This window comes from Pteropus alecto, unplaced genomic scaffold (assembly GCF_000325575.1).
Source record: "Pteropus alecto unplaced genomic scaffold, ASM32557v1 scaffold121, whole genome shotgun sequence".
In the NCBI taxonomy this organism is placed as follows: Eukaryota; Metazoa; Chordata; class Mammalia; order Chiroptera; family Pteropodidae; genus Pteropus; species Pteropus alecto.
Window position 1 is genome coordinate 11,255,972 of NW_006434369.1, and position 20,068 is coordinate 11,276,039.

General features: G+C 33.3%; 1 protein-coding gene and 1 pseudogene across 1 annotated transcript in view; both read left to right on the plus strand.

The window, feature by feature from the left end:
- The window catches only part of OFCC1 (orofacial cleft 1 candidate 1), a 204,852-nt gene that overhangs the window by 139,434 nt on the left and 45,350 nt on the right, over positions 1-20,068 (plus strand). The window contains exon 6 of the mRNA XM_006909325.2: positions 14,909-14,991. Coding sequence (XP_006909387.1) covers positions 14,909-14,991 — 83 coding nt within the window. The remainder of the gene's footprint in view (positions 1-14,908; positions 14,992-20,068) is intronic.
- Positions 4,973-5,091, plus strand: LOC112477713 (annotated as a pseudogene).

The window sequence follows — 20,068 nt, forward strand, 5'->3', positions numbered from 1 at the left end:
AATATCAACGGAGAGAATTCAGATAAATGCAAATGGGAGGAATAGAGCCTGAATATGGGAATTAGAGAGGTTTAAATTCAGATCTTGACTCATCATTTAATGTTCATTTTCAAGTTCCTTAACCTCTGAAAATTTTTCTTCCCCTATGAAGAGAAAATAACCAGCCCTTTGAAGATTAGTGATGACTTATGTAAAGTGCCTTACATATAGTAGCTGCTGACTAAACCATCCCTGTGTTATTGAGTTAGTTATCATAACATTAGACACACAATTAGCTATGTCTATATCCTGCTTAATTGCTATATTAGCAATGACTCCCTCTATCCTTACCTGTAATTTTCTTTTAGCAATAGGGACTTACTAGTGGGTAAAATAACTTATTATTCTAAATAGCCTTGGATGTTCCAAGTTCAGTAAAAGTGTTAATTGATGATAACCAAGGAAAGCTCATGAGCAGCATATTATATTTTCTGAATTTTTTCATTGTGCTTAAGATGTTTAATATTTTTTAAGGATAAGGAAAAAGAAGCTGACTTTCACAAAAGGGTAAAACCTTCTTAAGGATGACAGAAATGGGTGATGTTTAAAAATTATTCTTGAAAAGGATAGCTAGGCATATTTCTGCTCTTACATTACAATCATATTTTATTAGGCAAGGCACGCACGTATGAATCTATTTTTACCTCACAAATGCAGAATATTCAGCTATTGCTACTGGATTGATATGATGGTAGAAATATTTGCAGCTCTATGAAGTTAATAAAATTAATCAAAATAGCTTGAATTAAATAAGTAACATGTAAATCTGGCAATAAAGTTAATCAAAATAGCTTAAATTAAGTAACATGTAAATCTGTCTTTATAAATTGAAAAATACTGTATAAAGTATATGGTATTATTATCAATAAACTGCTGATATATTCATAAATAGTTTCAAAGTGTTACATGAGTTGGGATTCTAGAGCACAGATTGTAGATCAGCAGTTTGGATAGAAGTGTAAATATGGATGGTATTGTTGCATTCCTACTGCCAACAATATTAAAACATCCCAAATATGAAACCATTAAGCTTCTTAACACTTTTAAGAAACTAATTCATAAAGTATAGGTGCACGTTACCTTTTACTGAACACTTTGATTTCTGGAGGGAAATAATCTTGGCCAAACCTATGCTCCAATTTTATGATATTTGCTCTTCGTCAACAGTTAAATGTTTGAAGATCAATTTGTTGATTTTCTTCTTCCCATGTAGAAAAGATAAGACAGTTTTCTTGCTTCTTGACAATATGACGCACATTTATCTATCTATGTTTGCAGTATCCAAGTTACTGTTTATAAGTTCAATTGCTCACAGAGAATGTTATCAACTCATTACTTGCATTTATGTGATTTCTAGTTTGTTCACTGTTAATATCCTCAGAGACAATTCTACCATTATTTTGAATGTCATTAAAATATATTTGTTTTCTTAACTAAAAACTAGATATAAAATATCACATTTCAAATTTTTTGAGCATGTGTTTCTGATGTAGATAAATAATGCTAAGATTTTGATCTGTGGTTACAGCCATGGTCATTGCAACATGTCATTGAGAATTCGTACTTTGGTGCTCATTTTGGCCTTTAAACTGTTCATTTGTACTGTGAACTAGATTATGTACTTCTAACTGTCAGTTAGCTAAATGCATTTCAAGTCAATTTACTAAAATAGTCACTGTTAAGCGGTATATTTGGACAGAGTTGACACCTTTGACATTTTCTAAAATGGCAAAAATAACTGTATTTAAGGGTATGATTTATGAATGTTGTGTGCCTACAGAACTTCCATCTGATTATGGTTTTCATTTTAGCTGCTGAAACTCTTTTCACAAAATGCTGAAAGGGCAACTAATTAGTGTTGTGTGATCAGATGTTTAACACAGATAGACACACTCAGAAACACACTAAAACATAATATCAATCCAAAGTCTATGATCTTGTTGCTTCATAGAATTGCCTTTGCCAAACAAGAAGAGGGCAGTTGAGACCAGAGCAGAGGCTGGTAAGTAAAGAGAGAGAGTAAGATTGATAATATAGAACTGCCTTTATGAAACACATATTCTTTGGTATAAATAAGGAAAGCAACTTGCAATGATTAAAAAGTATTTTGAATCCTTAGTTGTCTTCTAGATTGCTGGCTTCTATTAAAAACTTCTTAAAATAATAGATAGCTTTAATTCTTCAAGCAAAAGAAAAATTATATCATCTTAAAGATTTTCCATATTTATTATATAGATGTGACTTGACTGCGGGGGAAAAAAAGAGCAAAAATCTCTTGTATTGCAAGTTTTAAATGTACCAGGCTAAGGTTTACTTAATTAGAACCTTGAGGCAATAAAGGAGCCCTTTTTAAAATTCTGTGATTCTTAATATGCTAAATAATGCAAAGCTTCGACTCTTCAAGCATGAGACACACATCTGGCAGCTTAACATTTAAATTACAGGGGAAAAAAATTCCTCACTTCAGTGGTAATTTTCTCAAAGAATAGAAAATGTATTTCAACTAAATTTAATTTATTTTTAGATTTCCATCTTCTTTAATTGCAGGCATTTTTCTAGGTTCTTTGTATTTATATTTTTATACATATTTTCTGTACATTTTATTAATCTTTAATTTGAGATGTTTCTCACAGTAAGAGTTCTTAAAAAATAGTGGTACATTTTACTTATTTTGAGAAATCTATCTGATTTCAAGTAATAAGACATTGGCATAGAAAATAAAGGGAAAATGAAATTTTAGTGACCCATAAAAATATTACAAACCAAAAGGCAACATTTCTCAGTTAGTTCCACTTTCAAGGTTTAATTTTTTTCTGTATGAATGTTTTCTCTGTTTTGTAATTTTTTTTCTGGTTGTTTTTCATGCAAAAGTTATTATAAGCAGCATTCTTTGTATTTCTCTAAAGGACAGTGTCAGATCCTCGATTAATTTTACAAAGGTCATTTGGAAAAGCCATTAAAAATATGCCAAGTAAAAAAGATTAGCACAACACAGGGAAAACACACTTTTATAAACATATATATTTAGATATAGATAAGGTATTATAACATTATACAATTTTGACGTGTTTTTCTTGTGTACCTCATGCATTATTAAAAATAAGAATATTTCACTTACTTTTTCTAGGTGATCCCAGCTGACACATTCCAAAGGCATCAGCAGGTTACTGTTATTTGTAAACATTTCATCTTTTTCTTATATAAAAGGATCTGATAATTAAATTAAGTAGTAGTTCTATAAAATAAAATGGACTTTCAAAATAATTAACCCACATTTAAATTACTAACACATAAACGTGGGTGCTAGTTAGCCTATGACAAATGCATGTATCCATTTCCACTTTTGAATTACAAAATTAAACAATATTACAACCTCTAATTTCAGCTGTGGCAGAGTAGCTGGGATCATACTAGCTTTTCTGCTATAATCAACCATTAAACTGGAGAGAATGTATGAATCAACTGTTTTGGAACATTGATTATCATGAAGCAAGAATTCCCTGTTTCTCAAGAGAATAAAAACTTTTGAAGCAAACTCTGGATTTCTACCTGGGCACAATATTCTGTCTGTATGTAGAGCAGTGAAGTGGAATCCAAGAAGAGAAAGTTCCACTGAACTGAGAAGACAGATTTTGGCATTCAGGGCAACAGAAGCATCTAGGATCTGCTGAGCAGAACAGAGAGCAGGGAAATATGCAGAGGGGAATCTGAACTCAGCATAAATACTTCCCCATAAGTTGTTGGTTCACTGAGACCAACTAAGGCTTCGCTAAGTGAACCTGAGAGTAGAGTTGGAACAGAAAATGAGTTCAAGCCAGGAAAGGCATGTTAATACCTCATTATCAATTTGATGGCAAATCGAGATGTGAAAAATATGTATGTTAGTAATAAAGACCATGTTCTAGAGTGGCTTACTCTAAGCCTGTCCTAAAAAACCTAAAACCATGCTTCAGAAAGATCAGCTGAGGAATTAGAATTTTGAAGTTAAATTCTGATAAGTGGCTTGGAAACTGTTTTTTGTTTTTTGTTTGTTTGTTTGTTTGTTTGTTTGCAGACATGCTGTAACTAAATGTAAATTTAAGCCTACATATTTTAATGGAGTTACCCAGTAATTGAATTGTTTACTAAAAAAATCAACACCTTTCTAAGGAAGATAAAAAATTCAGTCTTTTACAGTGTCCATTATATTATCTACAATTACTAGACATAAAGAAAAAAAAAAAGACAAAAATATAAGCCTTAGGCAAGGAAAACAGTGAATAAGAATAACACCAAGATGATTCAGGTGTTAAATTTAGCAGGAAAAGCCATTAAAATATCCATTGTAAATATGTTCATGAATTTAAAGAAATTACTGTATAGTATCTACAGGAAAATATGGTGTTAATGAATGGGTAGGTGATCTCATCAGAGACCCAGAAATTATTTTTAAAAAGTAACCAAGTAGAAATCGCAAAACTGTAAATCCAAGAATGAAAATAAATTTACCAATCTTAAATACAGAAAAGAAAATGTTGTGATAAAAGTGAAGAGAGACTCAGAGACCCATGGGGCAATATTATATAATTTATATACGTGTAGTAGAAGTCTTAAAAGGAAAAAAAAAGGGTCATAAGGGAAGAAAATGTGTATTAAAAGAGTAATGAATGGAAATTTCCCAAATTTGGTGGAATACATTGGTGTATAAGCTGATTACCCTTAGTGAACTCCAAAGAAATAAATACATGGGCATCCACACTTAAGAATATCGTAGTCAAACTGCTGAGCACCAAAGTTAAATTAAAAATTTTCAAAGTAGACAGAAAAAAACACATATGTAGGGCAGCAATGAAATGTTAAATGGCTGACATTATCAGAAACAGTGGATACCAGAAGTTAATGTAATGCCATATTTCATGTGTTTACAAAATGTCCATCTAGAATTCTGTATCTAGTCTATGGCCATGCCACCCTGAAAGTGCCTGATCTCATTAGATCTTGGAAGCTAAGCAGAGTTGGGCCTGGTTAGTACTTGGATGGGAGACCACCTAGGAATACCAGGTGCTGTAGGAGTCAAAAAAAAAAAAAAAAAAAACCAAACAAAAAAACCCTTAGCAGTAGAATTATGTATCTAGTAAAAATATCTTTCAAAACTTGAGGTTGCTATAAAGACATTTTCAGATAAGAGAAAGCTGGAATAATTTTTCTCCAACAGAATAGTGCTACAAAAACAACAACAACAAGAAACTAGAAAATGTTCTTTAGGCTGAAGGAAAATAATACAAGATGGTTCACAGAGGAGAATGAAGGAGTACCAGAAATGGCAAATATATAGGTAAATATTAAAGATATTTCTAATAATTTTATTAAAATATACTGTGCTGTTTAAATAAAATAAAATGCAATGTAAGGTGGGGTTATAAAGCATGTACTGATAAAGACATATAATAGTAGCTGAAAGGATGAGTGGATGGGAATTGGAATTATACTTTTGTAAGGTTATTGCATTTGTGAAGTGAGAAGTGTGAAGTGGGTAATGTGAACTGTCAGGTGTAAATTGTGAAATTCTATGACAATGACTATAAATACACATGAATAATTTTAAGATTTATGCTGTTAGCTCTAGAGCAAACAGTAAAACAACCTCAAAGATGTAGAATTAATAGAAAAGAATAGAGAAAAGGATAGGAAGAATAGAGGAATAAGATGGACTATTAAAAACACATGTCAGTTGCCCAAAATAAGGCAGGAGGGGTTCAACTGAACAAAAGGGACAAAGCAAAAATGAATAACAAGGTGGTAAACAAACTCAGCCATATAAATAATTACCTGAAATATTCAAAACTAAATAATTAAATTAAAAGGCAGGGATTGTCAATCTAGATAAAAAAGCAATACTCAATAGTAGTATGCTAGCTATAAGACACTATAAGTGTGTTGAAAGACAAAAGTAAGGTGAAAGTGAAAGAACAGAAAAAAATATATCATGTAAACATTGCACATAAGAAATCTTGTTTAGCTACATTAATATTAGAAATCTGATAGATTTTGAGACAAAGATTTAAGGGACAATTCATTAGGAAGATATAACACCTAAATATACACCTAATTGCAAAGATTAAAAATTCATGAAACACACTGAAACCATCAAAATTCTAGTAGAAGATATAGGTGATAAGCTCCTTCACACTGGACTTGGTGATGAGTTCTTGGATTTGATATTGTAAACAAAGGCAACAAAAGCAAAATAAACAAGTGGGACTACATCAAACTAAAAAGCTTCTGCAGAGCAAAGGAAACCATCAACAAAAAGAAAAAGCAACTTGCCAAATGGGAGAAAATATTTGCAAATCACATATCTGCTAAGAGGTTAAAATCCAAAATATATAAAACTCATACGGCTCAACAGCAAAGGAAAAATTGAATTTAAAAATGGCAGAGGATCTGAACAGGCATTTTTTCAAAGAAAGCATACAGATGACCAACAGGTACATTACAAGAAGGGCAACATCACTAATCATCAGGAAAATGTGCATCAAAACCACGAAGAGGTATCACCTCATGCCTATTAGAATGGCTATCATCAAAAAGACATTGATTGCTCTTGCCTTTTACTATAAATATATTTACAGGGTTTGAATGATGAGGTGAGTACCCATATGAATGAGGTTTGGGGCGAATCATCAGTCTGTTGTTATTCTTATTAACACCTCTGCTTTCAATCTTAAATAATTGGTTCATATTTCTAGTCAGGGCTAATAAAAACAAATGTTTTCAACATCTTTTAAAGGCTTTACTCTGCCTGCGGTTTCTTTCAGGGTAGCTCCAAAAATTGAGAAGGAAGGTAGGGCTTGGTTACATTTGTCTCTATTTCTGAGTGCTATGCTTCTATTCCTTCTCCTTCATCTTGTGAATATTGGTTATTGATCCCTTTAGAATTTGATCAGGAGCAGTGAGGTGTAGAAGACAGAGTTGTCATAATTGTAGGAGCTAGGTTTTTAAAAGATGACGCTTTCTTTCACGCTTTTATACTTTCTTTAGACATTCACTTTCTAAATCCTTCTCTTTGTCAGAGGTCTCTCACTCTATGCTTGTTTTTTACTGCTACTTTATTAGAATCACACACCTGACAGTACACTTGTAAATTTGTTCTCAATGTATATGACTATAAATGCTGAAAAAGTAAAAGAAAGTAGTCAATTCTATGGAGAAGCACAGTAGAACACACACATTAAGAGGGGAAGTGAAAAAAGAAATGAATATTATCCCAAGCAAATCAGCCAACTAAAAAAAGGAAAGAAGTAGAAAAGCAAAATAAATAAAAAATAAAATAAAACATACCTTTTTTATAATAATATGGTAATTCCCCATTAAAAACCAGTCACAACACATTTAAAAGAAAATCCCAGCGACATAGTACTTAAAAAAAACATACAGAAGACAGTGATAAAGTAAAGTTGAACACTTATGGATAAACTGATACCAGAAAATTAAAACAGAAAATAAAGCTGTTATTGGAGGCAATGTCGACATCAAGTAAGCTGGCATTTAATGTTTAAAAGGATCTAAACAGTAAAAGAAGGACATTTTGTAGTGATAAAAGGTATAATTTAAGAAAAAGACACAATATGACACAACCTATATGCAGCAAATAACAGAGCAGCTGAATATGAAACTAAGTTTTTTTTTTTTGTATGTGAGGGGATATAGATAAAATGAAATTATAGAGACCACTTTCTCTGATCATAATCTAATAATACTATAAATTAATAATTGAAAGGTGATTTATTGGTGGCAAAGATTTGGGAAAATCGATTTTCTTACATATTGCTTTTGGAAATGTGTAGGTTTTACTTTGTTAGTTTTATTTTTAGTTTTTTGGAAATCACTCAAACATCTATTAACATTTAACATATGTAGACTTTTTAACCCAGCAATCTCACCCTGAATATCTCTTCACAGGAATAAAAGCACCAGTATGAATGAGTACAGATACAAAGATTTCATTGCATCATTCTTTTTGATAAGAAAATAAAAATGAAGACAAGTGAATGGTCATAAGTAGGGAATGGTTACATAAATTATGCTACAACTGCAGTGTAATATTTTATACAGCCATGAAAAATAATAGAGACAGAAGAAGCCATGCTGAGACTGGTAGGAAGGGTGTGGATGCAGGATAGGCAGGCCCCATACCTACCTGTGGCAGTTAAGAATTGAGAGGGCTATCTGGGCTACAGAGGTCCCCCCTGAGGAATGAGAGATTTCAGCCCCATACCAGGCCCCCCCAGCCTAAACCACCAGTGCCAGGAAGAAACTTTCCCACAACATCTGGCTGTGAAAATCAGAGTGCATTCTATCTGGGTGAAACAAAAAGCTACTGAAGTCCCAGATATTCCTCTTGAAGGGCCTAATTACAGATTTACTAGTGATGTACTCATTGTTTCTAAGCTCTAGCACTGGGGCAGCAACTCAAAAAGCACTAAGGACATAGAAGAGGAACTGAATTGTCTGGCTTCAGGGCAAGGGCTGAAGGGGCAGCTTTCTCCCAGACAGAAGAGCTGGCAGACATCATTGTTTCTTTGTTGAACCCTCCCCGTATGCAACCTGCAGGAACAGGCAGGCACCTACTCTGAGTATCCATCTACTTGGCTAACACTGTTTGCCTTGCCGTGATGATTCCCTGAGACCTTGCTACATCCAACTTGCAAGTTCATCCAAGGCACTTCTAAGGGCTTTTCCATTCAAATGACATGTCTTGGTCATTTGCAGACATTTCTAAAATCTCTCAAAGATTCACAAACCTTAAGCAAGCAGTGTCTGGCCTCGGCGCGTCCCATACTTTTTGCTAAATGACCTCAAGTTTAGTACCAGTGGCAGCCAGCCTCAGTTCACAGCTTAGCCTTCCCCAGGTGCCACTAAGCCCAGCACGAGAAGCAAGCCATTTGCAGATCACTTTGTAACTTATACTAGGTGGTCCTAGGAAACATAAAAATTGAGATAGAAAACAGAAAAAAAGAAGTCAGAAATGCAGAACACAATAACTGAAATGAATATGTGAGAGGGATGCAATAATAGATTAGATAAAGCAGAAGATTTCATCAGCAATTTTGAAGACAAGGTAGTGGAAAACACTCAATCAGAACAACAAAAAGAAAAAGTATCTAAAAAACAATGATAGTTTAAGGGGCCTCTAGGACAACATCAAGTGTGCCAATATTCGCATCATGGAGGTACCAGAAAGTGAAGAGAGAGAGAAAGAAATTAAAAACCTATTTGAAGAAATAATGACAAAAAACTTCCTTAACCTGGTGAAGGAAGCCCAGGAAGCACAGAGAGTCCCAAACAAGATGAACCCAAAGAGGCCCACACCAAGACACATCATAATTAAAATACCAAAGGTTAAAGATGAAGGAAGAATCTTAAAAGTAGCTAGAGAAAAACAGTTAGTTATTTACAAAGGAGCTTCCATAAGATGGTCTGCTGTATTTTCAACTTTGCGGGCCACAGAGATTGGCACAAAATATTCAATGATGAACAGCAAGGGCCTACAACCCAAATTATTCTGCCCAGCAAGGCTATTATTTTGAATTGGACAGATAAAAAACTTCCATGACAAAAGCTAAAGGAGTTCACGACCACTAAACTAATATTACAAGAGATGTTAAAGGGACTTCTTTAAGAAGAACATAAAGATAAAAAAAAAAACGAGTAATAAAAAGGCAAGAACTACATATGTATAATTTCTTTAATTGTAAATGGATTAAATGCTCCAATCAAAAAGACATAGGGTGGTTGAATGGATAAGAAAACAAAACTCATATGTATGTTGCTTACAAGAGACTCTTCAGATCAAAAGACACACATAGGCTGAGAGCAAAGGAATGAAAAAATATATTTCATGCAAATGGAAATTTGAAAAAAGCTGGGGTAGCAATTCTTAGATCAAGTAAAATGGACTTAAAACAAAGGCAACAACAAAGAGACAACAAAAGACCCAGAAATTTAACTTCTGCATATTTATCTGAAAAAACCCAAAACACTAATTTGAAAAGTCATATGCATCCCTATGTTCATAGCAGTTTTATTTACAATAGCCAAAATATGGAAGCAACCTATGTGTCCATTGATAGACAAATGGATAAAAAAGAGTTGGTACATATAACAATGGAATATTACTCAGCCATAAAAAAGAATAAAATCTTGGCATCTGCAACAACATGGATGGACCTAGAGGGTATTGTGCTGAGTGAAGTAAGTCAAACAGAGAAAGAAAAAAAAAAACATTTGATTTCGCTTATATATGGAATCTAAACAACAAAATAAATGAACAAACAAAACAGAAACAAACTTATAGATACAGAGAATATTTTGATAGTTGCCAGATGGGAAAGAAGTTAGGGAGATGAGTGAAAAAGGTAAAGGAATTGAGAAGTACAAATTGATAGCTACAACACAGTTATGAGGATGTAACCTGTAGCATAGGAGATATAGTCAATAATATTGTAACAACTCTTTATGGTGTCAGATAAATTCTAGGTTTCTTGTGGTGATCACTTCACAAGTTATATAAATATCTAATAACTGTGTTGTATACCTGAAATGAATATAATATTGTATGTCAACAGTAATTGAAAAATTAAAAATTATTTAAAAAATTATTCACATCAACTGTTAAAAAAATAATAAATTAAACCTATGATTATTAACCGAAAGGAATTTCATGACATGTTTTTGGATGTGAAAGGGTGTAGGCAGTCATATACAGTATAAAATTTTCTTTTTTCTTTTCGTGCAACAGCGAAAATTAATCTGTATCCATGTGTTCATAAGCGTGTGCATGTTTATATCTGGTGAAATGAGCATAGAGTAAATAAAGTGGGTTATTTGGGGCAGGCTGAAGGAATGGTGGTAGGGGTTATGGATGGAATATGTGAAGGAGGATCAAGGGAAACAATCCATTTTAAGTAAAAGGTAGTTAGATGTATATTTTATGACTTATAGAGAAGATGACCATGATTTTTTATTACATGATAAAAACATGATTCTATTTGTTGAGTCTTCATTTATCTATCTGTCTATCTACCTAATCTATCTTATCTACCTATATTTATCATTATCTATCTGTCTATCTGTGTGTATGTCTATCTATCTATCTGCCTGGACACGTGGAGTTGGGAAAGTGAGTAAAGCTTAAGTCAGGGTTATGGCAAGAGAACTTCTTAATGAGATATAAGAGAATGTGGCAAATGATTAACTGTGAATGACAATAAAGAAGGAAAATGCATGGAAGACAGAGAGGTTTTGAGTCTCTATGTCTTGGAAAACAGCAAAGTAATGTAAAGAAATAGGGAATTCAGGGAAGGAGCTTTTTGAGAGAAATGAAAGGTTGTTCTGTTTTATATGTCTGAGCCTGGGTTTTAGAACTCAGTGGTGTCATGGTTGCTTAACTGAATGGGAGTGGGAAAATGTGAAAGAAAATCATGCAAGAAACACATGAGTTCTTTGTTTACTTATAGTTTGTTTATGTACATTTATATAGAGTGGAAAGATTTTGTAAGCTTATAAGCAACATGATTATCTAATATTGAAAACTATATCTTACACACATTCACATACACTCAAAGAAATTAAAAGTCACAGTACAAGTAGAAAAATATTTTGAACCATTGTGTCAAGCAAAAAGTTGATATCTTTGGTATGGAAAGATAAAAATTCTAAAGAATATGTGAAATATTCCAACTGAAAAAAATGGGGATGGGAATTTACAACATAAAAAGCATAAATGCTCAGCAAACAAAAATACTCAAATTTATTAGAATTATAGTATTGAAAATTTAAATCACAATGAAATATTGTTATTTTATTTATCAAGCAGGCAAAACTGAAAAATATGGTAAATTTTGGTAAGCACATGGATAATAAGATATTTTCATGCATTGTTGGCTGGACTTTGAATTTTGGTAGTTCTTTTTGTCAATTCTGAGTTTTTAATTTAATATTCCTTAGATACTCATTTTGTGAAAATAAACACAGATAAACATCAATATTTTTGTAAAATTTGTTCAACGTGATGTAAATATCCAATCAAAGGACACTGGTTAAATAAAGCCATATGATGCACTGATTAAAAATAATACTTTGAGGAATATTTAGTAACAGGTAAGAAATATAAGTGTAAAAAGGGATGTAAACTGCATATATGGTATGATTGCAATTTGATAAACAATTGCATTATGTACACTCATAAAATGTATAATACTTATTACATAGTATATATAACTATATAAAATGTATATTAATAATCATCAATGTATATATACTTACTATATACATTTTTATGTATAGGAAGATAAATTTTAGAGCAAAGAAAGGTTCTCATTTTACGTTAGAATAAAGAAAAAATAAAGACTTTTAGGAGACTATTTCTTTGGTAGGGCCTTTATTATTTGAGTAGGCACAACATTACTACATTTTAACATCTAATATAAATTCCGTTAAATCAGGAATTGTTCATAGTAGACAGAATTTCTAAGATAGTTTCCCAAAAATGTCTAAGCGCTAAACCTGTACTCATCAGGAAGGAGATTATCTAGGTGAACCTAATATAATTACGTGAGCCTTTAAAGGAAAAAACTATCTCAGGCTGGCAGCAGAACAGGAGACAGAAGGAAAAGTTGGAGAGCTTCAAAGCATGAGAAGGGTACATCCTGCTCTTGCTGGCTTGAAGGTAAAGGGACCACATGAAAAGCATGAGAAGGAAATGAATTTTGCCAAGAACCAGCATGCCTAGAAGAGGATTCCAAGACCTGGATGGGAACTGTAGCCCTGGCTGATACATCGATTTTGATCTTATAAAACTTTAAGAAGAGGAACCAGTTGAGCCATCTATGCCCAGATTTCTGACGTGCAAAAACTGTTAGCTAATAAATAATAAATGGATATTAAGTCACTAAGTCTGTGGAAATTTGTTCCAGCAGCAAGAGAAATGAATATATTATTCAATGTTTAAAAATGTGTGTTAGTATAAAATGGGGTATGGTTCTCAAGTAAGATATAATAGAGTGGTTAAATGTATAGGCTTTGAGGTCAACTAGAACTTGGGTCTAACTTTCAGATTTTTCCCTGATTAACTGTCTGATTTGGAGCAAGTTTTTTGATCTATCAAAGTCCCAACTTCCAAATCTGTCAAATGGGGTAATGATAGCTCTTTTAACAGTTTATTTGTTTTATGTTTTTGTGTGTGTTTGTGTATACAGCATAATATATCTGAAGTTCTTAGAAAATGCTAATAATAAATTTTATTATTATTTCATATTTGTTATTTCTAGCTAGCAACTGTGCACTGAGAGTTTAAATTATAAGGCTTTCCTGTCTCAGGTGGGAAGCACTGAGTACTGGCAGGGAATAACTTCCTTCCATTCTCCTCCCTTTCTGATCTTGAGTTTGACCATATCAACCTCACTATCAATGAATTCGGTTTTAGACTCAAAGTAAGGAATCTCTTCCAATGGTTTATATGACCTTCATTTCAATAGACTGAACTGTCAGGGTTCTCACAGAAGGGGCATGTGACCCATTTGACTCTCCAAGGAAAAGGATATTTTTCGGTTTCTGACTTTAGTTTGGTATGGTGCCCTGGGAGCGGAGTCAGAAAATACAATAAAATCATTGCTGCTCCAAATGCATGATCCACACAGACTTAGGTTGGGGAGAAGAGACTGGCTGGGTCATCTTAAGGGACAAAAAGTTTTCCAAAGGTTGCAGACATGGACACAATGTCCTAAAAACTTTATATTATGGCAATCTTATTAAAAAATGTCCATAGGACAATTCCAAAGGTCAGGGGATGGCAGCATTCAAACCCTGGAGGGAGAGAAGAGGACAGGCAGCAAGGCTTTGGCTGCTTGTGGTATATGATGCATGTATATTTTTTAAAAAAAGATACTGAGTCAATCTCCTTGTCAAAGCTGTGGCTCAGCTGAGGTACTCCAAACTCTAGCAGATTCTGGGTCAGAATATTTGTCACAAGACCCTGGGGATAAACCTTGGCATACAGGTTGAAGTGAGAGGTCAAGTCAATGACTTGAGAGTCATAGAGTTGCAGTAATACATGCTTATGTGATATCTCTGTTTGTTTATAATTTAAGAAACATTTGTTGAACTCTATTTCAGGCATTGTGCTAGACACTACAGGAGAAACAAAAATGAACAAGTTTTTGATGAAGAGAAGTTGTTCTCAATTGGGGGTGTTTTGCCAACGTTTAGAGACATTTTTTGGTTATCACAACTTGGGGAAGGGTGGGAAAGTGGAAGGTACTACTGGCATCTAGTGGGTAGAGGCCATGGGTGCTGTTAAACATCTTACAAAACAGAGGACTGCTTTTACAACAAAGCATTAGCCAATCAAAACTGTCAATAGTGCTGAGGCTCAGAAACTGATATAAAACAAGTCATGCAAGACAGGAAAAAGGTGTCTCAGGTGGGAAGCACTGAGTACTGGCAGGGAATAAAACTCTCTAGTCTCAAGGTTTTATACTGAAATATTTTTAGGAGGTACTAAGAAGTTTCTTTGAAATCTTGATCCCAGAATCATAGCTGATAATAGAGAATCCTACTCAGATGAGGGTAGGAAAGCAGATCAGACACAGCTGCTACTTGTAAATTGCAGCCCTGTGGTGTGGCCAAGAGTAGAGATCTACTTGAAGTTTATACATTGACTGAATTAAAACTGGGAGTGTAAAACAGCTTAGAGCCTCCTTAGAATTTTTTCTTTTACCCCCACTTGCCAGGCCTTATATAAGCTCTTAAATTTCTGCAGTGTAAGCCTATATATCCTCTGAAGTGAAATCTGTAATACATTTTTTGCACCTTTTGTTTTTAACCCTAGGAAGCATTTCTAATAAAATTGATTCTTGCCCTATGGACTGTGATATCGATCTCTTAAAAGAAGACCAGGAATTACACAATAAGGTAAGATGAAGGCTGTAGAAGTTGGCTTTAAAAGGACCATGAAAACAGCAGTCTCTGATTATTAACTATGATTTTTTAAAATATATATCCAGGTAGAAAGTAATTTGGTCTTCAAAGCAGGTTTTGAAGTACGGGAACTGCTAAAGCAGCTGACGTTTGTGAAATCAGTAATGCCAATAAATTTTTATTACATCCGAATCAGACTTCTTTAAGCTGTTGAAGACTTTAGTTAAATTAATCAGTCTACATGCCTTTTTCCAGCCCTGGCAGGATGATTAGAAAATGTGCTGATTGTACTACTGTGCTTTATTTGGCATGATCATGGCTGCCATGAAGTCGGTCCAGAAACTATCTTGATAAATTTATATAAATTATGTAGCTTGTGTTTCCAAATGTTGGTTAAATTAAGTTTATTGGTATTATTGGATGTGGTTTTTAGATACCTAACCATTTCAAAAATCTTTATCTATGTAGACCAAGTGACTGAGTATTAAGTATTCAGAAAACTTAGCTTGGATAGAAAGTTGAGGTAAAAGGATTGCCCTCTACCCCTGCCCCTTCCCATACAAATGGTCTGAATCATTATCTCAATCCTCTACTATCCTGACTAAATAAATATATAGGTCACAGAGACAACTTTCATGTCCTTATCTTTAAAGTAATTTTTTTTCATCTGTAATTGTGGACCAGTATCTGATTAAAGAAATGACTGATTTTTTAATGTCCAGATGACGACTTATAGCGTTTACAATTGTGGTTGTTTTCATACTGCAGCCTGTATTAAAAAAGAAAGTTTAGCAATAAAAAATTTAGTGAACTTTGCAACAATGAAAGATAATATTTACTGAATGCTAGAAAATTACTAGGTTCCAGGAAATGTTCTCAGTCCTCTACATCAAATGACTCATCTTATTCTCACAACAAACTAATGGAATAGAAAATATTATTATCATCATTTTCCTTATTTTACAGGTGACAAAAATAAGGCATGGGAGATGGAGTAAGTTAGCCAAAATAACTTTGTTAATAAGTGTATAGCTGGACTTTGAACACAAACTGTCTATTTCTAGAATCCATATTTGTATCCGTCATGAAATTATACTTTAAAAATGTGTCACTGCTTTCTCCTCTCAGCCAGGTATATGTTTTCTACTTCTTAAGTCTTATAACCTTAATCGAAAAGCTAGAATTTGAAAATAAAGAACCATTTGCTGGAAAGAAAAAAAGATCACATTTTTTTATACTTATTATGTATTAGATACCGTTATGTATACTCTTTGGGAAAATAGAGAAAGGATATGCCCATGAGACTTCTAGGATATTATGTATCTAATATTAGCCTTTTAAATATTTTTGTAAAATTCTCATACCAATTGTTGGGCTTAAACTTCGGGATTACGAAAAAGGCTGAAGTAGGTAAGGTGAGAACACAATTACCTAGAAAACCCCCAAAGTTTTTTCTATATTTTCTGAGTTTGCACATTCAATTAAGGATTTCTCTTTTTCATTTTATTTTTAATATTATATTCCTAAAGCGGAGTCAATTGCTTGGGAGAGTAAGCTATTCCCTGGGGGTCAGGCACTTTGGGAAGGTGTCTTAAGTTTGACTTTCTTCAGGAAGCAGCTTGTGCCTGTCGGGAATATTTCTCAGTAACATGGTTGTTGTAGAAAGACAAAGCCAAAAGTTACAAGCAACTCAAGTTACAAGCGGCTGAGTACTGTGGTTAAAACACTTACTAAAACACTTACTAAATCTACATCTGAGACTTCCTATTCCAATTTAAGTGTTTTCTTTTTTATTTCTTCTTATGGTATTAGGACTTAATTTGTATCTTCAATTGATATTAAAAACTCTAACCTATACAATTCATAGGGTGGCTGTGGGAAAATAAAATTAATGTTGAACATCACATGTGAAGCATCAGTTTTCAAATAACAGATGACCAGAGAACAATTGGAATTTGTGGTCTTAAATGGCCAGAAATGCTAATTGTTCTCCAGAGGGCAGAAACAGAAGCCAGGGTGTTAGTTAATTAAGGGATCTTTTCAGGTACATCGTGAGCTACACAGCCAGTGATACCTCTGGGTACTGCTAATGGAAAGCCTGTTCTGAAAAATTATCTGGTAAACACATCAGACATGAATTAAAGAAAGAAGAAATAATGTTCTTGCTGAATAGTCTCAGGATTTAGACTGGATTTAATTTAGAGCAATGCTTTTTTTTTTTTTTTAGATCATAATAATAGCACTGATGGAATCGAACATGATGTCATATTTATTTGCTTTGATACTTCAGATGCACCTGGTGTTTGTTGTTGTTATCTGTGACTTGCTATTCTGTGATCTTATTAACACAAGCCTCTCAGCAGAGTACCTTCACCCCAAACCTTCCTCTTCTGCCGTCTTAAAAAATGGTGCACATCACTTGGGCAGGCATTAAAGCGTCCGTACTGCTTACTTCTGATCTTCCCAGGGTAGTTCAAAAGCATTTGTAATCCTCAGGATTCAGCCCTTTATTCACTATTTCCTCTTTCTAAGGCTCTCTCTTTTGATGAAACAATCCCCTTGCTCTTCATCTGGCCAGATGGGCAGATGAACAATGCTCCTCAGAGCCCCGCACAAAGATCCTGTAAGGACTTTGGAGGGGAAAATGCTGCTGCTAAGTGGAGCTTAATTGTGCTAGCACCATAATGCTTTTCCACTGCACTGTCATTGGCCTGTGAACTGCAAACTCTCTCTCTCCACGCAAAGGCTTGCCCTCTCACCGGTCCCATCATTATCACCCTTCTCCATTAACCAATTGTTCTATGGAAGGAATTAGGGCTAAGGGGCAAAAAAAATTCTGAACAACAAGATAGGGACCCTAGGAGTTGCTTCCTACCATGTAACACAATGAAACAGCCTTATCATGTCATGAGGTAGACAACTTTGAGACTAAATATATATTGTCTTCCTATAATATTTCCTACTTAGCAACTTCATAGAAATGTTGTAATAAATGTACAAGGACAAATGTTAAATATCTCATTGATTAATGTTGATTAACTAAATAGTGCATTGTGGCAGATGCTACTTATATACTTAATATTCTATATCATTATAAGTGCTATCCTTCCCACTTCTAGAAAATTGTTATAGCTGTTATCTCAGTTTATCTCCATAAAAATTCTATTCTGTGCAGGACAAATATTATCTTCATTTTTTCAGGTTAAAAAAACTTAAATTTATGAACTTTAAATAATCTAAGTTTTAAAAATACTGAGAAGGCTTAGCCGAATGTCTTCTAACCATCCCTTATTGGCTCCTTTCACTATAACACTCTACATTTTAGTTTTTCAAAATTCTTTAAAACACTTCTTGCTCTCGTTTTATGTTGTGTTTGAAAGAGTGCTAATTCATTGTTTCCTAACCAATTTAGTACTTGAATGGCAACCCTCATAAGCCAAATTTTTAGTTCATCAACTTGAAAATCATAATCTGAATTTTATCAGTTTACATTTAAATATTTCCTGTTGATTTCCGCAATGAGTTGGAGTATGAGTAACCATGCATGTAACATAAAATGTGACATTCCAGAACAAATTTGTACCACCGATTTCTTTTTTAAAGTATAGACATTCATCTTTCTAGAGACATTGCTATTGGAAGAATCTTTTTTTTTTTTTTTAAATGATGATTTTGTTTGGGTTCAAGGTATGAACAGGAATTAGAGTTGTAATGGGCCAGGTAATCTATTTTCTGTCTTTTAAATGTTGATGATATCCTAGTTAAAACATTATTTCTCAAGTATAGATTCAAGATATAAATTTGTGGTTGACAGATTGTTTTGATTCCTCCATGTGAGCAGACTCATACACCCTGGTACTTACTTGAGAATTTCCCTGCACATATTTACCTCCGTTTGGATTTAAAACTCATATTTCTGTGTATGTTTGTTCCTCTTTGGGCTCATTTCTATTTTCCATGATCTTATGTATTCCAAAACCATCTATATGAAGGAATTTTTAACACATTTTACTTAGATGTTCTTTAAAGGAAATCCAAAGATTCAGAAAATTTTTCTCTTTTTAGAATTCACAGGTGTGTTCTTTGTAATTTAGCAACCGGAGATAAAATTCATTGTTGTTATTGTAATGTAAGTACTTAACAAAATAACCTCTAATAACTATTTCTTGAGTGTCTACTATGTGTTTGTTACCATGTTAGGTGCTGTGAAAGAGAAAGAAATGTACTACATCCCATTTCCACCATAAATTTAGTTGAATAATCGAGGTAGATATTCACAGGTTAACCAAACACAAAGCAATTTAATGCAATCTATCATGGAAAATCTATACTTTAACAAACCAGGCTCTTGGGTCAACAAAACAAATGTATGGTGTAATTTTGGTGGCAATTTCTATTTATTATCAAGTGAGGCTAAATAAAGTATCTAAGAAACTCATGAAGAAATGTCATCAAATTTAAAATTCAAATAATTATGAAAACATATTTTAAGCAGTCTAGTAAGTTATGCAAATCAAATATATTTAGTTGGGACAATTCAAAGCTCTCATTTGTAAAGGAATTTTGGCACTCTCTAATTTACTCAGGAATAGAGTAATTAAAAATACCAACGTTAAATACTGTGATTAAACATATGGATTGTTTTACCGACTATATAGATGTCTAACCAATGTACTGTATACTTGAAAGTAATTAAATAAATCAATTAAAAAAACACCTTTATTGGTACAGGAGCTATAGAGGCTGAGAAAGATAAAAAGGACCATAACAAAAGGTGCCTTAAATTGATGGTTGTCATAACTGGATTTTGTTTTTAAGGTTATCAAAACAATTTTATAATAAAGAAATGAGTTGAGTTCACTAGAGGTTTGATGACACACTTACTTCCCCTGAGTTTCACTCTAAGGTTTTCCTGTGAATCCAAAGCAACATTTTGCAATTTCAAAATATTTCAGCTACAGAGTTGAGATGAAAAAAACTTATATAAACTGATATCAAGGAATTCCAGGCAACTATCCTCTTATAAATGATACCTAAAAACATTTGAGAAGAATATAAAGAAAAGGATAGG